Source organism: Erithacus rubecula (assembly GCF_903797595.1).
Source record: "Erithacus rubecula genome assembly, chromosome: 4".
Lineage (NCBI taxonomy): Eukaryota > Metazoa > Chordata > Aves > Passeriformes > Muscicapidae > Erithacus > Erithacus rubecula.
Genome location: NC_136686.1, coordinates 32199323 through 32219890, shown reverse-complemented (window position 1 = coordinate 32219890; position 20568 = coordinate 32199323). Strand labels below are relative to the sequence as shown.

At 45.7% G+C, this 20568-nt stretch overlaps 1 protein-coding gene across 1 annotated transcript in view; it reads left to right on the top strand.

Moving 5' to 3' along the window:
• The first annotated feature begins 2426 nt into the window (after positions 1-2426).
• SGSM3 (small G protein signaling modulator 3) overlaps positions 2427-20568 on the top strand; it is a 28603-nt gene continuing 10461 nt past the window's right edge. The window contains exons 1-11 of the mRNA XM_079304686.1: positions 2427-2993; positions 11699-11781; positions 13022-13107; positions 14254-14320; positions 15716-15924; positions 16046-16153; positions 16952-17095; positions 17475-17670; positions 17872-18017; positions 18921-19148; positions 20045-20099. Coding sequence (XP_079160812.1) covers positions 11775-11781; positions 13022-13107; positions 14254-14320; positions 15716-15924; positions 16046-16153; positions 16952-17095; positions 17475-17670; positions 17872-18017; positions 18921-19148; positions 20045-20099 — 1246 coding nt within the window. The 5' untranslated portion in view covers positions 2427-2993; positions 11699-11774. The remainder of the gene's footprint in view (positions 2994-11698; positions 11782-13021; positions 13108-14253; positions 14321-15715; positions 15925-16045; positions 16154-16951; positions 17096-17474; positions 17671-17871; positions 18018-18920; positions 19149-20044; positions 20100-20568) is intronic.

Here is a 20568-nt window from a genome sequence, read left to right as displayed (position 1 = left end):
CAAGGTACCTTTATCACAGCACCTTCATTGGCCCCTTACCAGCTGTTGCCAGCTGTTAAAAAGCAATGCCTGGTGCTGCCTGACATTCACGTAGAACTCACTTGAAGAGCAGAGGTGAGGGGAACTGAAGCCACTCCCATTTTCATCTTTCTTTCCATGCCCTGAAACTTTCTCCACAGGTGTCTCAAAAGTTGATACAAGTTTGTCCTGACTTTCAGAGTACTGTGACTTGAGGAGCAAAAAGGCTAAAGTATTAGAGATAGTGGAAGAGAGAGGCCATGGAACTTCATGGCTCTTCAAACTGGTGCTCCCTCAGTGCTCCTTTCTTAGTTTAATACTGTAGCTGTGGCTCTGTAGCCTCTGAAAATCATATTTACGGGTTGTGGGTATGAAACCAGTTGTTTTTGGCTGTGATTGTGGTCCTTGGCTGTAGGTGCTTGATAATGAGTGGCAGGTGGACTCTGGCATGTCACAATTGTTCTCTACTACGAGTTTTGTCTGATAAGAAGAGAAAAAAGATACTGGAATTTATTGAATGCAAGGGAAATTCAAGAGCTTTGGTTTTATTTCTGATATTAATGATCTGTTTTGTTATGTCTGTGCTTTACTGAACATTTAATAGTCTTCTCCCTTTGACTTAAACTGGAATAATTCCCTTACCTCTTCTTCCATCATTATTATATCACAGAGCGTTTCTTCTGTTTCAGTGCAAAGAAAAAAGCTCTCTCTGGCCTCTTCTTTATTCAGACCCTCAGAGGTGACATGGTGAGGATTACTTGATGATTTTAGAAGTGTGATTGCTGAAGAGAATTAAGAAAAGCAGAACTGATTGACAGAGGCTACCTGCTATCATTCAGGTCATCACTGTTGAAAGAGAATTTTAAAATACTGCATGTTTTAATAAGGCTTGTCTTTTTTAAGTAGTTAAGAGCAGTGGGAAGCTTCAGGCTGTGATTTCCTTCCATCAGATTGCTCTGGCTTTACCTTGCCCCTAGAATATAGCATTCAAAATGTCTCAAACATTTGTGAGTTTGATGGTGTTTAAAACATTTTGCTTGCTTGTGCTATTAACATTTAATTAGCCATCTGTTTGAAAAGGATAACTCTAATTGAACCCTTGTAATTTTCAGGCTATTACTCAAACCGATAGCCAAGAAAGAAAACAGACAGATGCGTAAGCCATCCTTTCTTGGTCCTCTTTTAAAAAACCAACCCTGTGTGGAGAGCAGGAACAGTATCTTTTCCCATCATTTGAAATAAATCTTTGTCAGGTGAAGGCTGCCAGATGTGAGCTGTTGGACTTGTTTTCCTGGAAATTATAAAACGAGTAACGGTGCAGAGGAAAAGTCATCCTCCTAGAAATACACAAATCCTTGAGGAGACTTGCACTCCTTGGTTTGGGAGCCGACTTCCTACTTTGCTGCCGAGTCAGCAGTGGCAACAGCCAGAGATGTGATCCTGCTCCTGTACTCAGCACTGCTGAGGCCACACCTTGAGTCCTGTGTCCAATTCTGGGCCCCTCAGCTCAGAAAGGACATTGAGGTGCTGGAGCAAGTCCAGAGAGGGGAAACAAAGCTGGTGAAGCACAAATCTGATGAGGAGCAGCTGAGGGAGCTGTTTAGCCTGGAGAGGAAGATGTTTAGGGGAGCTGTCACCCTGCAACTACCTGGAAGTAGGGTGCAGCCAGGTGGGGGTCAGCCTCTTCTCCCAGGCAACAGGACAAGGGCCATAGCCTTAAGCTTGACCAGGGGAGATTCAGATTGGATATTAGGAGGAATTTCACAGAAAGGGTGAATACACAGGGTGGTGGAGTCACCGTCCCTGGAGGATTTTAAGGAAAGACTAGACGTGGTACTCAGTGTCTGGTTGACAGGGTGGTGTTCGGTCACAGGTCCATGATCTCAGAGGGCCTTTCCTAATTGATTCTGTGATTCCGTGGCAGGTCCCAGATCACCCTCTGGGCGGTTCGGTGCGTGTCCGTGCAGCCGTGCCGAGCAGGACCGTCCGCAGGCCCATCCCTGCCCTCGCCCGCCGGGCCGGGCCGGGCCGCGCTTCCCGGCCTACAGCCCCCGCCGCGCCGCGCGCCGCCGCCCGCATCCCGCGCATGCGCCCCGGCAGCGGCGCGCGGGGCCGCCGGGTCGGGGCCGGGCGCCCGCCCTGAGGGGACGGCGGCGGCGGCGGAGGCGGCGGCAGCAGCGGCAGCAGCAGGTGGGTGCCGGGGCAGGTGCGTGCCGGGCGGGCGGGGACTGCCCTTAGCCCTCCAGGGCTCTCAGCCCTGCACCGCCCCAGGAGCGGCTGCGCCGCCTGTGCGGCGCCCCCCGAGCACACCTCACCCCGGCAGCCCCCTGCCCCCGCGGGCGGAGCGGGGGCCGAGGCCGCCGGGGCGGCCCCGCTGCCGGGGCTGTGTGCGGGGCGCGGCCGCGGCTCCGCTCGCCGGGCCGGGGCGGGGAGCAGGGGGGGACCCCGGCCCGGGGGAGGCTCCGCGCACCGGCCGCGCTGACGCAGGGTCTGCTCCGGGCAGTGACTCACGCTGTGCTGCTCCGTCAGGGCTGCACGTTCTCCCTGCGCCCCGCTTGCCCCGGCTGGGCTCCCCTGCTCCCCGGGACTGCTCTAACCCGCCCCCGCTCCTGCCCGTGCGCGGCTCCCGGGGGTCCTGCTCTGCCATACTCCTCTGCTCTCCACGCCTGCGCCTTTTCCGAGGTGCCCCGGAGGAGAGACTGTCTGTCTGCTGTCTGGCTGGGGGGAAGGAATAGTCACGAAACACAGATGGAAATATGGCAGTATCCTCTAGGCAATGGGCACAAATAGACGCGCTGCAGGCCCTGTGATTGTCAGCTGTAATAAATGTTAGAAGGACAGCAGGAGATGTAATTCTTCGTACCTGGTGATGTAAATCCAAGGAAGCAAAGAGCCACGGTCACGCGGATTTAAATCTCTTTACAGGCAGTGGCTGTGGGCTCCAGGACGGCTCTTGATGTCTCTTCACAGAACTGGTAAGAACGGGACAGAATAAATTTCCTCTGTGTGGATTTGCTTCCTTCCTAATTTTTTGAGGGGTGTCTGAATTTAAGCAGGTGCTTTCCTTCTAAACAAGGTGCTTTCCTTTTCAGTGTTGGTGGGGGGGGGGTTTATGTGATGTCATAGCTTCCTACTTCTTGATGTCTCAGCCCTACTCTACATGGCTTGCTGTGATTTTTTTTTTTTTAACTTTTTAAGCGGGGAAGTGGGAATAAGAGAAAAACAGTACCTTGAGGAAATGGAGGATCCTTTAGTGCAAATAAATGGGAGAGTGAAGCAGTCTTACTGGAATTAAAATCAGTGGGCTTTTAGTAGTGCTAGATTGGATCTTAAAATCACTCAAGAAAGAACTGTCAGCAGGACTGGGAAACTACTGTGCTTTTGCTGAGCTGTTGCTTGCTGGATAATCTGAGTTCTAGAATAATTTTTCAGCCGCTACAGAGTTTAGAGTGGTGGCCTGGAAAGAAACAGCAGCTGGAACAAATTCAATTTCATTATTTATTTTTGGATCCACACAATGTGTGTGTGTCTGTTCCTATGCAGAAACAAAGGCTGAATTCCTCTGGAGAATTCATAAAGTCAAAGGAAAGGAAGAGGGTGAGAAGAGGTATGACATGTAATTAAAGAGGTCAGGGTGGGGACTGGTTGTGTCATGTTAATAGAGTGTTCATTCTGTATTTAACAGATTAAAATGACAAATACTGCCTATCTCAATTCCTGTTTATGATTATATTTTGATAATGTGGTTTGATATTCTTATGGAAATGTCATTCATAGTGACTCTTCTTCTGAAGAAGGATGAAGGGAATCCCTGAGGGGCAGCAGAGAGGACGGGCATATTTCTGGAGGAATTGCACTGGTTAGGGAATGATAGAATTGAGGTGAGGAAAGCACTGCACGCTTGCTCAGGGAATAATTCTCCAGTTTTAGGGGTGTCTGCTAATGTTGTTTAGGTTTTTCTTCGTAGCTGTGCTTTTAACCTGTCACTTTCTCACAGTGTGAGACCTCTTGCTAATCACAGTGTCCTAAAGCCTGACAATCTTAAAAGACAAGCAACAATCAAAGTATTAGGCTTTTAAAAATTAATATGTGTTACCTAAGGTGACATGGTAACAGTAGAGATTATTGGTTGAGAGATCTGTGTGAGACCTGCCAGTCTTAGTCCCATTGGTGGTGAATTGATTTATGTGTTGCAAAATTGTTTCCCATGTTTGGTATTGGGGGGCTTTGACAAAGAATTTGTGATACTATGGTTGAGGCAGTAACTGTTTTGGAAATGGCTGGAATGATGCCTCTTCCTGGTTGTCAGTTGCAGATTTCTCACCACCAACACATCAGAACTAACAAAAACTTAAAAAAAAAAAAATCCTAAGGAGTATTGTAACTTTATATGCAGTGGTAAAGTTAAAGTGCTTTATATTTTGTTGTATGTGGTCCTAACGCTCTTCTAGCTAAATCAGCTTTGACCCTTGCTGGTGATCTGTATCACACTGGTTATTCTAGATCCTACCCTAATTCAAATGGATGATACAGAGAATTTGCAACTGTCCAGTAGGAGGAGGTAAACAAACAGCTTCATTCTGTCTTGTGAGTGCAGTGTCCTAAGTGTCCCTTAAGAGATGCAGAGGTTTTGGTACTTCAGGTTTGTGGTTTGTGTTCTCAGCCACACAAAGGCTTGCCTAAATGTCTTTCTCTGCCACTTTTTATCCCAGGATCAAGGGTTTTGATAATAGAACTTACACAGGCAGAGTATTTAGGAGTGCTGGGGAAAATCTCACTTGTTAGCTGTGTTACTGTTGGCACAGTAGTGTTAGGTAAGGAAGAAGAGAAGGATGTTGTCTTGCCATGTTTGTTTTGTCTTTGAGGAGGTGTCAGATTTTTTTAAACTGGAGTGCCACCAGTTACAGTGGTAACTGAGTTTCTGTCTTAAGGGAAACGCCCTGGAAGAAATGCAAACGGGCTTGTTTTATGAGATAGGGGAAGAGAAGAGAGTATATTGGTATTAGAATGACTACAAAAACTACTGTTACTGCCCAGTAAATACTGGCTGGGAAGTATTTGATGATTCAGAGATGAGAAAATCCATAACCTGGTAGTCCGTTTTTTCTCTGTAGAGGAAATCTTCCTGATCCCCAGAATCAGGAAATATCAGAGGTTTTGTCTTGTTTTGTTACAAATATTAACAATCATTGTATATTTTGCTTTTTTCCCTCTTAAGTTATTTGTGCATCTAAATTTCTGCAGGAGCAAGATCTGAGTAGTCCAACATGACTACTAGCTCTCTAGATAAGAGCTTTGCAAACAGTCCTGAGAGGTGTTTTGAGTGTTACTAACCTCTTCAGAAAGTTGAGTCTTGTAAAGACAGAGCCCTGAAGGAAAAAAGTTTTGAATGCTGTGGGATATACTTGTCTTAAAAGCCATTTTCTGGAGCCAAATGAAGTGAGACCTGCATAGAGTCCTGTGAAGTGAATCTGACTTTTTTGGGAATAGCAGAGCAAATAGTAGCAAAACATTTACAGAGAGTGACCTGAAATGAGCCTTTCCTGTGCCTCACCAAGGTAACAGCAAACCATGACAGCAAAAGATCTGCAAATCCTCTGAGGCCCTATCAAGGCTTGTTCAGGCCCTTGTTCCATTGTCACTGGGAGCAGTAGGATGAGACCAGCTTGAGAATCAGACTTGCACCTGGGTGAGCTTACAGAGCTGGTGATGGGGACAGCCTCGGGTGGCACTGCTTGTCCCTACTCAGGACAGGAGTGTGATATCAAAGACTTTGTAATACTTGATTTTAAATAACTGTCAGTAGTGTCTTCTAACATTTCTTTGATTGGTAGAGCCCCACATCTCTAACAGAAATATTTTTTTTTCAAGTTTCTGTGTACAAATGAAACTGGATAATTGTGACTGCTTTCCACAGACATCTCATAAACAGTTTGCAGTCTTGCAATGGACCAGAAGGTAAACAACCTTCTGAAAAATGGTTGGGAAAAGCAAACCTCTGTAGAGTTCTGCAGAACTGCCCTTGTCCTGCACTGTGCTTGAGTAAAAATGTTCATTTATTGTGCAGTACTTGACCCTCATGGAAGATATGTTTAGACACTAATCAGAAACCTTTGGTATATATTTGCATAATGGTGTTTAACATGGAATTCCCTTTACCCTAAGCCTTGAAGACTAGGGTGACTGCAGGCCTGCCTTTTTTTGGCACATGCAGGTTTTCTTGCCTCTGTTAGAAGCAATGAGAATTTTGCTGTGCAGTGAGAGTGAACACCATGCTGGTTTGTAACCTGGCCTCTTTTTCTAACCTCATTTGATACAGACAGAAAACCCCCAAAACTGTTGTTCCAGTACTCAGTTTGATCCTCTTGTGTGAGTTGCAAGGAGCACTCTGTATTCTTGTCACTTGTCTTTTCACCACTCTAATAATGGGAGTACTGGGAAAGGGGAAACTCCTCCTCTTCCTCTGATCCCAAGGGTCTTGGCTAACAAGAAGTTCTCCACAGAGGTGCAGTTCATGCTTAGATGGCATGCTGTTTGCTTTAGAGCCAGGTAAATAAAAGGCAGTTCTGCTCTAGAAATAAAATACCTGTTGATGTGTAGGATATCTGCATTCCACATATGTAGGTGTTATGTAGGGGTGTTTCTGAACTGAACTGTGGTCAGGAAGTCCATCTGTGCTCTGTCTGTCCAGTGCATAAGCAGTAGGAAGCAGGATTCCACTTCTTCGCATCCTTATTTTCAAAATAGAGCTGCAATGGGAACAAAACTGCAAGTTACTTGTTGCTCCTTTTGTGTAAACTGACCATGGTTCAGCAGTTTCAGTTCCACTGGGACTGTCTCTGTCATTGCATCAGGCATTGCTGGACACTCAGCAGTGCAAGGAACAGAACTGTTACATGGAAGTTATGATTCTGCACAGAATTACATTTCCAGTGAGGGCAGGAATCTACAAGGTGCTTTATGGCAGGAGACATAGAGTTCCAGTATACTGTTTTGTTGTCTCTATTGTTCTAGTAGCACCCTGAGGCAGCTGGAATGAAACACTTTGCCCTGCCACATTCCTGCTGACTGTATGAGATCCAAGTTGATGACTGGGCAGCACTGGAGTCCTGGGTGGTGCCTTGCAGTCAGTGGCATAACCTGTCAGCAGCCTGCCTGCCTGCCTGGCTCTACAAGCCTCCCCCTCGCTGCTCTCCAGATCTCTCATCCCCTTTTGAGGCCTGCACTAGGCTTTTGGTGCACCTCTGGTTCACTTCCAGTGCTACAAGAAGTGGGCTGAGGGCAGTTAAAGTTCCCAGCTCTTCATTCCCTGTCATGTGTAGAAAAGAAGCCTGAAGGCCACCTCAAGCACTTCCAGCCTGCATTTGTACATGTTGCTCAAGCCCAAAATAGTGTGAGGCTGGTTGTGGTTTGTAAGCCTCAGGCAGAAAATTTTGGATGAGCCAGGTTTGCTAACACCTTATTGACTCTTTAACCAATGTCTCTGTCAGTGTCTGTGTGGGATTCTGCATTTTTTGCAAAGCCAGGTGTCAGGAACAGGAATTCTTGTCTGCCCCTTGGTCAGGTGTGTGGCTGTGCTTTGCTCACTTATGTGTTTGTGAAGCTGGGGTTCTCTTCTGACTCTGCACAAAGCAAATATTGACTTGTGGACTAATGGCATTTGCAGCTCCAGGATATGCCTTTGCCCAACCTGAGGGAGACACTGATGGGGGAAGGGAAGGCAGGCCAAGGGCATCCTGCTGAGAGTTTCCCTTGGACATTTCATTGAGCAAATCAGGATTATCATTTGGAAAACATAAGTTTTCTGGTTGTGAGAAGGTGAAATTAAACTGCCCGGTTCAGTGCAGAGCTTTTGTCTGATTTCTGAGAGAGGGAGATGTTAAATTGGACAATCTCCTTGGGATTTCAAAAGCTGAGCTGGAAAAGGCTTCTAGAACTACCCCTGTGTGCATAGCTTCCTAATGGATACTGTGACTTTCAATCACTTTTCTGTCTTCCAAAGCTTTTTTTCTTAATAAAGGAAGAAAATAGAGAACAGTGGAAACCAGTTGACAATCCAGAGGTGGCAATGGCATTTACTGCATACACTGTTGCTTTCTGTTTAATAAAAATAAAGGAAAACAAGTTTTTCCTGTGCTAGCTTACTGTCAGAAGAGGTGGTGTAGCTGTCAGAACAGAGGTGCAGTTCTTGTAGCAGTGAATGAAAATTATTCTGGAAAGAGTTGTTATGCTTGTTCTGCTCCTTCCTACAATACTCAGTGGAGGTTCCTGCATAATTACTGGTTGTAAAGTTTTCAGGATACAAAAGCATTGCTTGGTAAAATGTTTGTCTTCTGCACAGTCTGCTAAAGGTATGCTGCCTTTTTTTGCGGATTTTTTTTTTTCTTCCTTAAAATCAGTCAGGCAAGAGTACTCCTGGGAAGGAGTTTCTGTCCCAAAATAAAGCTCCTATTGAAAGGCTCCAGACAGCATCATTTTGTGCTTAGCACATCCAGGCATTACCACCACAGGCATAAGTGGAGATCACATGGCAAAAGAAGCCAAGCAGGTAAAACACAGGCAGTAGGAGATTGCTATCTGGTATTTGCCAGGAGCCAGATAATGGAAATCTCTCATAGTACAGCTGTAGGGAAGAGCCAGTGTGTCCAGGGGAGGCACAGTATTTCCAGGTGGAGATAAATTTGCAGGACTCCTTTGCAAACATTAATTTCCAAAGGACACCTGCACTAGAAAATAAACTAATTGGACATAATCCTGCATGGTGTTTGTTTTGAACTCCAACAAGGGTGTTGCAGGTGGAGTTCTTCAAATGGCTGTACCTGATGCTGACTGCATGCTTTCCCTTGCAGCCTTCTTTTTCAGTTACATCACACCTGTCTTCTAGCAGGCTGGAATCACTGGTCATATGATTTGTTTTGGACTCTGAATTCAAAAAGTGGATCTGTGATTAGCAGGTGCTATTTGCATTTTAGCAAAAAATATATTTCTTTCAAAATATGAAGACTACCTGTTGTGTGACCAAAATTGTTTCATATAAGAAACTTTTATTACCTTTAATTACCTTAAATTACCTTTAAACATGAGAGATGCTCCTTAATATATGTGTGAAACTGGTTTCAATTTTATAGTACTGAGAATTTGGAATTGCTATTCATATTTGTTGGATCTGATGTGTTTTTTCCTTTGTATTTCTTACTGTTGCCTTTTTTTCAGAAGAGTGTACATACAAATAACACAGCAATTTCACACATATGGTTTTATTAGCTTTGTGGAGCCCTTGCCATCTCCTGGCTAGGAGAGCTTGAGAGTTGCTTTAGATTTATATCCCTCAGCCAAAGGAAAGACCTTCCTGTGTCAATCCCACATACTAGATATCCTCCTCCTCCTCCTTCTGGCTCTCACTAGGTGGTGCCTGGCTGTGTCAGGGAACCTTCTTCCCAGTTCCAGTAGTGCTGAAAGGGCTGCTTCAGTGGCCTCAGCACCTTCCCTGGAGACACCTGGCTGTGAGGGCAGTGTCTCCATGTGCCACAGCAGGAGCCTTCCCTTGGTGTGATTCCTGCTGCTCACCCTGCCCTTCTGCACAACCACAGCCAGCAGCAAGGTGAGCCTCACGCTCTCTCTGGGCTCTGTCTCAGATGGGTGCTTGCAGGAAGGTTTCTATGGGAACCAGGGGCAGGAAAAACCTGCCCACCAAGTTCAGTTCTCTAATGTCAGGGACAGGAGAGCAGGCAGGGGAGCGATCCCCAGCAAGGGGGAGGCCAGGGCATGATGACGTGGAAAGGGGGAGTGTTCCATCTGCTACACCTGTCTTGGGACAAGGAGAGACTCACTCAACACTCTCCTGCCCTGTTTCCAAGCACTGTAGTTAATTCCCTTGTTATGAATTTTTTTCTCAGCCACGTGCCTGACACCCTGGCCTGGCTCCTCCACAGCAGGTTGGGTCAGCAATCGTTGTGCATGCAGTGAAGGTAAATAAGGGCTGAGGGGAATCTCTACTCACAGACTCGAGGCACTGGGGGTGGATCCAGAGCAATGAGAAGCATGGCAGATGTACCACGTGGTGACTGCCTTCCTGATAAAAGCCATTGGAAATAGGGTTTAGTGGGCTGAGATAAGGCTGGGGACAAGGACAGGCTCAGGAACAGAGCAGTCACAGTAGCAAGACAGTGAAAAAAGCAGCAAATACATTCACAACAATGTTGAAAGGGAAGTAAGTAATATCAGCCAATTACCTGCTTGGGGTTCATGCCCTGTGTGTTCCCATGTAATATGAGCATGCAGATGCTCATTTTGTAGTTGTTGTTTTATTTTCAACTACTAAGAAGGGTTGGTGCTAAGGGAACTAATGGGATGAGAGCATAGGGAAGAACAGATGAACATTTACAGAGCTGGTGGACGTGCAACTGACCATCCTGTGGACAACATTACTTCTCAGAAACAAAAGCTGGATTTTATTTTTTTGTTTGTTTGTGATTCTTTTTGCCCTAAGAGTTGGTGTCAGAATGGATCAGAGTGTCTGTTCATCTGTGCTGGCCTTTCTCAGGCAGAGAGCTGTTTAAATCTGTAAGGAGGAAACCTTATCATTTGTGTTCCCAGACACAGATGTTTTTTATGCTTTTGCAATGTTGTACAGCTTCTTATCTTGGAGTGCTGTAGCAAGTTGCTTCCTGGCTGCAAGTGCTTACTGGAAAGCTTACTGAGATGCAAAGGCAATATAACCTTCTACTAATCAGCACTTGGAAAACAACTTGGATAGAGGCTGTGGGATGAATCCCTGGGGTTCCTCCTTTTAGCAGCTTACAGTTGTAAGTAGCTTTACTGAAAAGGGAAGCTGAAAAAGCCATTCTAGATGTGCAAATGTTAGTTTCTCCCAGCTTCTTTCCCAGGGAAGTGTGGGTACCCGATCTATGCCAGCACTGGCTTTATCTCTGCTTGGTAAAGGTGACTCTCGCTGTCTCCCATACACAAATTATAAGGTTGATCATAAAGTTCAGAATCTCTCTGATTACTGAACTATTCTACTGCTTTCCTAAAAATCCCCTTAAAAATCTCCATAAAAATCTGCTGTTAACTGGTGTCAGAAAGCAAGGAGGGGAGCTCTATTGCCTGATGTAGTTCAGAGGAGCTGTTTTACGACTCATTGCAGAGGTACTGGATGGCATCTTGTCCACATCCACGTGCTTCAGGGAGTTGTATTCTGCAGCCCTACACACTTTACTCCTGTGCTTTGTGGTGCTACTCCTAAAATATCTTTTGGACTTAATGATACCTCCTTAAACCTTTTTCACTGCTCCTGTCCCTTATCGATGATCAGTGGCTTCAGAGAATGATGATATATGGGGTGTTTTCTTAGTTTACATCATTAAATACAGGACTCACAATACACAATGGAAAAGGTGTTAAAAGTTGACTTGTTTTTTTGACATTCTTTCAACCAGCAATGCTATTATTTTCACAAGAAATTTGACAAAGGACAGTGTGCTCTTTCTAGCTAGTCAGTTGGTATGAAACCAAAAGGAAATTCCAGTCTCTGGAATTTTTTTCTTGTGGGGGTGGAACTTAATACTAAGGAATTTAATTTTCACGTGAGGAAGTTGTGTTTGAGGGGTCTGTCATTCCCCAACCATGTTCTTAATGCTGACTGAATTCTCTCATCACCCTTTTTTTCTTTTTATAACAGAAGTGTAACATCTTACCTCTGTGGGCAGCGTTCCTGGACCTGCTGACGCCTGTGCCACTCAGCCTTGCTTAGTGCAATGTCAGGTGAGCACACAGAAATTGACACAGTATCTTCTCATTGGGCTGCTTGCTCTGTATTCAGCTGAAACTTCATAACAAAGGTTTTGTTTCCAAGAGCCGTTCTTTACATGAACATACTTTCTGGTCATATTGAGAGAGTGGAAACTTTGTGGCCCAGCAACCTTTTCACTCAGGTGAACTCAGTTCCTTCTTTGGCCATGTAGAAGCTTTTTCAGACATTGAACAGAGAGGAAGAAGGAGGTTGAAATGTGGTCTGCCTTCTCCATTTTTCCTTAAGATTTGCTCGATTCTGTTTTCCCCTCAAGATTTCCCCCAAAGTGAGTGGCTCACAATACTTGTGAGAAATTTTTTAGCTGTACAGTGGTAGCTTTGGACAGGCAGAATGCTGAAGAATAACGAGTTCAGTTGTGGACTTCTGAGATACAAAACTCAGATGCTAAAACTAGGTCTTCTCCTTCTTTGAGAAGCCAACTTTCCCACTCTGTACTATTTTTTAAACCTTCCTTCCTGGTCCAGCTGGTTATTTCAGGGAACATAACCCTGGGGGAGACTATGCTTCAAGGCCAAGTAGACCTTTGTCTTGCTGATAGAACTTGGGCCACATATATCTGCTTCAATTGCAAAATTTGATGTCTGCTTGTGTTCCAAGGGAAGCTGTTCACTGGGATTCTACCTGAGACTCTAAGGGTGCTTGTCTTGAACACAAAAGACCAAGATTATAGGCACACTTTCATTGCTGCAGCTCTCTATACATGGTCTGACAATATCCCAGCCCACTGGGAAAAAAGGGAGAAGTTGAGCATCTTTCTGAGGGCTCTGGTGCCTGAGTAACAGTTTCAGGAAGCTCTAGAGTGCTGCTGGTGCTGGTCCATAGGAAGAATGTACTTCTGCAAAATAATGTTTATTTGGTGATGATCCCCCCTGGCTTTTTGCTGATCACACATCTTTTCCAAGGTGAATGATCATATGATGCCATGGAAGTATTTCTCTTCCCTAGGAATCGCTTTCTTAGTGGAAACTCCATTTGGCCCTTTTGCCTCTTTTGCTCAATAAAAAGGAACAAAACCATCTGAAATTACTGGCTCCCCTGGTGAAGTGGGAGCAGTCTCAGTGTTTAGAGTAGCAGTAGCAACAAACTGATGAGGGAGTCCTTCCCATGCTGTAACAGTCTGTATGGAGTGTGTATCTTCCAAGGGTGCTCTTCCAGGTTTTCACTGTTATGTGTTGATCTCTTCCTGTTTAGGCCATCACACTCCCTCTGCTGGAGGTCCCTTCTCAGCACTCACACCCAGCATTTGGCCTCAGGATATCCTGGCAAAATACACACAGGTACAGTGTGGGGCAGGGTGGGGGTGTTCTCTGCAAAGTAGAGGGAACCTGGTCTTTTCTGGTGGTCTTTGAAAGCCACAGGGAAAAGGAGGGAGAAGTGCACTTTTCCTCCAGTGCTTTGGTTGTGGAGTTCACATGTTTTGTGGTTGCATTCTGGCTCTTGCAATAGGATCTTGCAGAGCACAAAGAAACTTCTTTGAATTATTTCCCTGGTTTTTTGCAACTATTGCTCCACTGTAAAAATGTTGACACTCTCAGGGGGCCTCTGTCATCATCAAGCTACTCTGGATGGCTTGTGCATGGCAGGAAATGCTAGCCTCAAGCTTGGCACCAGGCAGATAAAGCAGGAAGGAAGGAAGCAGCTGTGGAATTTTGTAATTTAGCTGCAGTGTTTGTTGAAAGCAGATTAAAGGTTCTTGTGGAGGCATATAGGCAGTGCCTCTTGCTTCTTGTGTGCTGCCCAGGTGCAGTGCTTGTAAGAGTCCCCACAGGAGGTGAAGGTGGGCTTGCAGGAAAGGGGAGAGAGCAGTAGGATTTTACTCCTAAAAAAAGGCTGGAGGTAATCTCCAGTGTGTGTCTCCCAATACACCCCAATGCCAACCATGAGCACAGATGAGGAAGGTCGATATTTGGGTCATGGACCTTAAGTTTCTTTGGATTTGCATCACAGGTGAAAATCACAGTTTTGCCTGCTGCCTTTCAAAGGAAATTTGAGAGCAACAGGCTGGAGATGGAGTGGTGCAGGGAGCTGGATTTGCAGTGTGTGTGCAGAGGTAACAGGAAGGATGACTGTGTATTAGTGATGCAGACAGTAGAGGCCACTTTTGCTGGTGTGTGTATATTCCTCTGTCCATGAGGAGGGCTGCATGTCCCTCCAGGAGGGCAGTTCTGATTGATAAGATGCTGAGCTCAAGTCCTGCTAGGAAAATCTGTACAGTTTTTTCCCATGGAAAAGTCAAATGCAAATGGCAGGCAACATCTCAGCTGGGAATTGTGGTGGGAGGCTTTAAAAATTAAAGAGCAGGGGGTCTAGTTGCTCAAAGGGCACAGAGTGGGCAGTGGTGGGATGAGGCAATATCTATGTGTCTCTGGTTATTCAGTGATAAACTGCTGAAAATGTCTGTTTTCCTACCTCACATTTCCCAGAAAGAAGAATCTGTTGAGCAGCCGGAGTTCCGCTATGATGAATTTGGTTTCCGAGTTGACAAGGAAGGTAAAACCAGTCTTGTCCCTCCCACTCACTTGCGTTGTGTCCAGCCCTTCCCATGCTTTCAAGTGTGGCAGGATTTTGCAATTATTCTGTGCTAAGTCTTATCTACTCACCTGTTTCTGTATCCTACCATTTGTAATCAAGTGCATCAGGTGTACTGGCCTTATGAAAGTCAGGAACATAGACTGTGCAGCAGTCATCTCCATCCCCTTATGCTGTGCCATGGGGAAGAGGGAGAAAAGTTGAGGAGTTACCATTTCCATTAGCAGCTGCATGCTGGAGAAGGGCAGCTATCCCAGTTCACAGTGGGATCTCCATTGTGTTCAGTAGCAGTGCAAGGGCTCATAGCAGGCACAACGAAATGTGCTGTCTGCAGAAAAACTCATGGCCAAGGTGAGTGGTGGTGTGTTCTGCCCACCTCAGCATCTCAGCAAAGTGAGGGGCAAATTGTTGGGGAAAAACCTACATCCTAGTTTTTCTGCAAGCTATGGAGGCAGGCAACCAAATAGAAGGAGGTGTGGAGTGCTATTGAAGCTGACCATTGAACTACAACAGTTGGCTGTGTTAGCAAAGAGGAAAAGAAAGAAGTGGAAGATGTAGGAATTGTTTAATGTGCTCTAGGGGTCATTCAGGCTATGTAATGCAAGGGCAGAAGTTGTTTGCATGTGTGCCCTGAGGCACCTCAAGGCATAGAGGATCCTCTTTGAAGCAATGATCTGAAGATGAGGACAGAACATGGTGATTTTTTTTTCAGCCAGAACACTTGATAGACTCGTGCATTATAAAATCAGCAGAAAGAGTTGGAGTGAATTGTTGGGATGTATTGTATGATGAAGGACAGAGTGCCTTATGTCAAACCTGTCCTTGTGCTAAAGTATCTATTTTAGGAAGCCAGCCTCATGTTAAGGTGCTCTCTCATTGTGAATTTGGAAGTGTCCTTATTAAAGCATTTTTGGTGATTAAATATCCCCAAAGTTAACATTTTGCACCTCATTACTTCCATGAGCGTATAGCTTCTGCTTTCCAGCTCTTAGGCTTGCTGTGCTTTTGTCAGACTGATTTACAGATCCTTGCAAAACCCAGCAGGATAACTGCTGCCAAGATCTTGTTTAATTCCAGCCACACTGTGCTCTAAATCATGAGTAAGTAGAGACTAGAAACCTACCTAAGAAGCTTCTTAGTTCTCATGGTCCCAAGCCTTTTGCTTATGACTATAAAATTTGCTGCATGGAGCAAGCAGTTAGAAACCAACCTTTGCCTTTCCATTCTCTGACTGGAAAATATGAATGTTTTGAAATGTGCTATTTTCAGATGGCCATCCTATTCCCCATCCTGCCATGTATTCATTTCCTCTCCTGTTCCCTCTCTCATTCCTTTCTCCTCCCTTTGCTGAGGCAGATGGTGCTGAGCCAAACTCCAGCAAGCTTCTGGGCGTCCCACTGACAGAGGAGCCACAGCAGAGGCTCAAGTGGCAGGCTCATCTGGAATTCACACACAATCATGATGTGGGCGACCTCACCTGGGACAAAATTGAGGTCACCCTGCCACACTCAGACAAGCTGCGCTCCCTGGTGCTGGCAGGCATTCCACACAGCATGAGGCCACAGGTGAGAGTGCTACCTGGAGTAAGAGATCATGGAATGGCAACTCTTGGTTGAGAGGGTGCCAAATTATGGCTTTCTGTGGATAACTGAGTGACTTCTGTCTCTGTTCACCCTGTCCCCCCAGCTGTGGATGCGCCTTTCAGGGGCTTTGCAGAAGAAGAGGAACTCAGAGATGTCATATCGAGATATTGTGAAAAACAGCTCTAACGATGAAACCATTGCTGCCAAGCAGGTAGGAGATACTTCCTAGTGCTGAGTGGGAAGAAGGGCAGCATTTGCTGTGTGAGGAAGATGGAGTGTGTGCCTGACACTGCAGTAGGGCAGTTTAGAGGATGTGTGGTTAAATCCTGCTAAAGCTTAATCCTGCGACGCATATTTCTCCTCTGTTTTGTTAGAATAGCAATTGTTTAGCTCTGCTCTTTCCTAGGACAGTGGGAAAGGGTTTGATCCATGCTACTTGCAGACTAGAAAAATGCTGCAGTTGCATCTCAGCAAGTATCCTGATACTGAGGAAAGGGTGAAAGGCTGACAGATGCACCTCTGTTGAGGTTGTGGCAGCTGCTTTCAGGGCCTGTCTTTGTTCCCTCAAGCACAAAGTTTCCAAACACCAACAAGACTGTTAAAGGGTGTTTTGCCTCTTCATTTGACCTCGTGAATTTGGACAAGTTGTTGGTTTTTCTCTGGAATACATTTATTGGGAAGCCATGCTTGAAATCCAAGCAGATGTAATTCCCAGCTAGTGTGTGTTTCCTATTGTCAGTGGTGAAACTAGGGTCTGGGCTTAGACAAGTATTTCTAGGGATTCAGCAAGCCACCGTCTGCACTGGCATTTCCCCACATGTCAGTGAAGGCTGTTAAACTGACCCCAGGTGCTTGGACAGGAGCACCTTCTTTGGTGCCTGACGACTTACAGGTGGGTGTGGGGAGGCAGAGTTCCCTGAGGCAGGGGGCCAGGGGAAGTGCAGAGAGCTGAAGGCAGTTTTTCAGATGCTGCAAGCTGACTATGTCCTTGTTTATGGCTGCCTGACAGATTGAAAAGGACTTGCTACGCACAATGCCCAGCAACGCCTGCTTCTCCAACATGAACAGCATCGGGGTGCCACGGCTGCGCAGGATACTACGGGGACTTGCCTGGCTCTACCCAGACATTGGATATTGTCAGGGCACTGGCATGGTAACCTGCTTTCACAGTGTCTTTGTCATAGGGATCAGTTTGTCTCTGGTTGCACAGGAGCAAATTATTTGAGGTAGTGCTGTGAGATAATGTGGTCTCCAGCTGAGCTGAAGAGAAATCCTTTCCACCTGGAACACTTTTCCTAAGCCAGGGAGAGCAGAGTAGCACCACACATCCTAAGATGTGGAAGACTTAGGTCCATCTGTTGAGGAGGGGGCAGTCATTGTACTGAGGAGAAATCCCTTCAGTGGAAACTGCAGTGAAGCTCCTGCAGAAGGTTTTTGTCACCTAGACACTGGTCCATCTCTCCATGTGAGAAAGTGGGGAAAGAATTCTACTCCTCTTGGAACATGCAATTTTTCTTCCTTCAAAATCCTAGGTGGCTGCCTCTCTGCTGCTCTTCTTGGAGGAGGAAGATGCCTTCTGGATGATGTGTGCTATCATCGAGGAATTGGTTCCTGCCTCCTACTTCAGCACCACCCTCATGGGCGTGCAGACAGACCAGCGTGTCCTGCGGCAGCTCATTGTGCAGTACCTGCCCCGCCTGGACAAACTGCTTCAGGAGCACGACATTGGTAAAAGTGTGCCCTGGAAATTTCTTGCCAGGATGAAATACAGACAAAGAGTATTGTTTTTTCACAAAGGAGACCATCAGGAAGAGGAGAAAACCTCCTAACCTTGGAGGCAATGCATGGAGGAAAGCTCTCAGCAGACCCTACCTTCTGTGGTTGATGGATTTCCTCTATTGTGATTATTTTCCATGTCTCTGTTCACAGAGCTCTCCTTGATCACCTTGCACTGGTTCCTCACCTCCTTCGCTAGTGTTGTTCACATCAAGCTGCTGCTGCGTATTTGGGACCTCTTTTTCTACGAGGGCTCTCTGGTGCTGTTTCAAGTCACTTTGGGCATGCTAAGTATGAAGGTAATTCCCAGCTCCTCTCCCTTCTTTATAGTACTTCAGTGTTTAATTCTGGGATGTAGGGGCAAGAAGATTTTGTATCCACTTCTGTATGTGGTTTGGGAGTGTGTTAGGGAAGACTACTTCCTGCTGCCTTTGGAACTGGAGGCTATGAAAAACCTCTAAGGCACTTCACAGAAATTAGAGGTTGCTGTTTCCTGTGCATGCCTCATTTGTTGCCACATAATTAAACCTCATCAGCTGCCATCCTCTAATCAGTCTAGATGCCAACCTGAGGGTCCATCTTATCTAAACCTAAACCGAGATACCTCTTGATTTTTCGCAGTCTAGGAGGAAGGAGAAAGCCAAACCTGTGATCATCTGGGAAATTTGGATAGCCTTGCTTGAGTGTTATAAGAGATGAGCATTGCTCTGACTGCATTTGATTTGACTGGCCTGATCTTTTTCTTTTCTATGTGAAAATCAGTTTTGTATTCAGTCTGCTGTGTAAAGGGCAAGGATGATCCTGCTGGGAGTAAGGGGGAAATGGAGCACAGTCTGACATGGCAGGTGCTCTAGAGTGCAGCTGCCATTCTGTTATCCCTGATGTGTCCAGTCCTAGTGGTTGATGCAGAATAGATTTGAGTTTGGTTTTCCATGCTGATTTGATTTGATTTCAATGGTGAATGCTGTGATTCAAAAAAATGCCAGCTAGAATTCTGGGAGGAGAGTGCAGTAGAGCAGTAAAAGATGATGTTCCCCTCTCAAAAGTATCTAGGACTTCTCCCATTGAAAGTTTTTTTAATGCAATTTTCTAGTTGTACCTGCCCGAGCTATACACTGAGTGTAAAACTGCACCTAGCAGCCTCAGGATCACAGCAGTGGTGTTCACCCCTCCATGAGGCAAAAATGACTGTGTTGTTGCAGGAGGATGAGCTGATCCAGTCCGAGAACTCTGCCTCGATCTTCAACACGCTGTCAGACATCCCGAGCCAGATTGAAGACGCGGATGTGCTGCTGCGCGAGGCCATGCGCGTGGCCGGCTCGCTGACCGACGTGGCGGTGGAGACCCAGCGCCGCAAGCACCTGGCCTACCTCATTGCTGAGCAGGGACAGCTGCTCAACTCCAGCACCACTGTCAACAACCTGTCCAAAGTGAGTGCAAGGGCCCCTCTGCCTCTGCTGCTCCCTTTTTACTGTTCCTTGCGTATTCCCACCCAATGCAGTTTGTGAGCAAGAGGTCTTCCTGTTTGAGAGGATTTTTGGTTCCAGGAGAACTGTTACTGGTGAAGAAAATGTATTGGGAAATTCTGTACCAATGAAATGCTGCCAGATCTGTTCTGGTAGATAAATCCCCAGATGAAAGGGATATTAGCATTGATTGTAATTATTATTCATGAGGGTGATGATGAAATGTGATGCATTTCATTGATGGGAACTAAAAGAAACAACATACGCTTATTCCAGCCAAGAATTTGCTTGAAGCACACAGAGTAGGAACTGGATTTAATCCATTAGTAAGAAAAGGGTACACTAAAATAATCTTGGAAAGCAGAGTCAGAAAACAGCAGCAGCAGCTGCTTTTGAGAAGCTGAATTAAAAATGCCAGCAGCAGCAGCTGCTTTTGAGAAGCTGAATTAAAAATGCACCTGTTTTTAATCTTGGACTAAAATCCACAGTTGGCAGACAAGACACTCAGTTCTAAAATGTAACAGCCGCTCACTTAGAAATTTATATGCAATTACATGTGGAAGTGCTTTTTGCAACAGAGTTAAAATTATTTACGTGGATTTTGGTTGATTCTTGAATTTCAATTATGCTTTTGTAATAATTGAGGTATAAACAACCTGTTGCACGTGGAGTAGTAGAGCTGATCCAATGCATTAAGACTAGAGGAACTCCTGTCTAAAAGTGCCAGCTCACTGGCCTGCCCCTTCTAGTGGTACTGTCAGGACCCCTTGCCCAGAGCTGACTGGTGTGGAGAGCTTTATTTTATTTCTGAAATCTGTACTGATGTGTGCACTTTGTTCTCTCTGTTCCCTCTCCTGCAGATTGTGCGGCGCAGGACTCAGCGCAGGAAATCCGGAATCACCTCTCTGCTTTTCGGTAAGGACAACCCTGCACCTTTCATGTGCAACTGGTGATTGTAGCAGCTTAGGAAGGAGAGAAGCAGGGAAACATTGGGACACAGGGATTGGAGAAGAGGGAGTCAAAACTGAAGGATGAGAGGGAAGAAGTGCAGTTTACTACTTGCTTCTTTTGATCTGACCTCAGAAAGTAAATTTTAGGTTACATGAATAGTGACCAACAGGAGGTGCAGCTCAGCCCAGCTGTAAATGTTCTTCTTGCACTGGCCAACAGGTCAAGCACATCTTCTGGCAGACCTTACATAGTCCACAGGCTGGATGTGGTACTCTCTGATCTTACTCTGCTCAGTTCAGGAACATCTCTGAAGATCTGAGACAGGGCAGGATGTCTAGTGTATTGCCCGTCAAAATTATAAATGAAAACATCATTTTATTTCCCTTAATTGTTCTGAGAGTTTGATGTTATGAATGCTTTTGATTCTTAATTT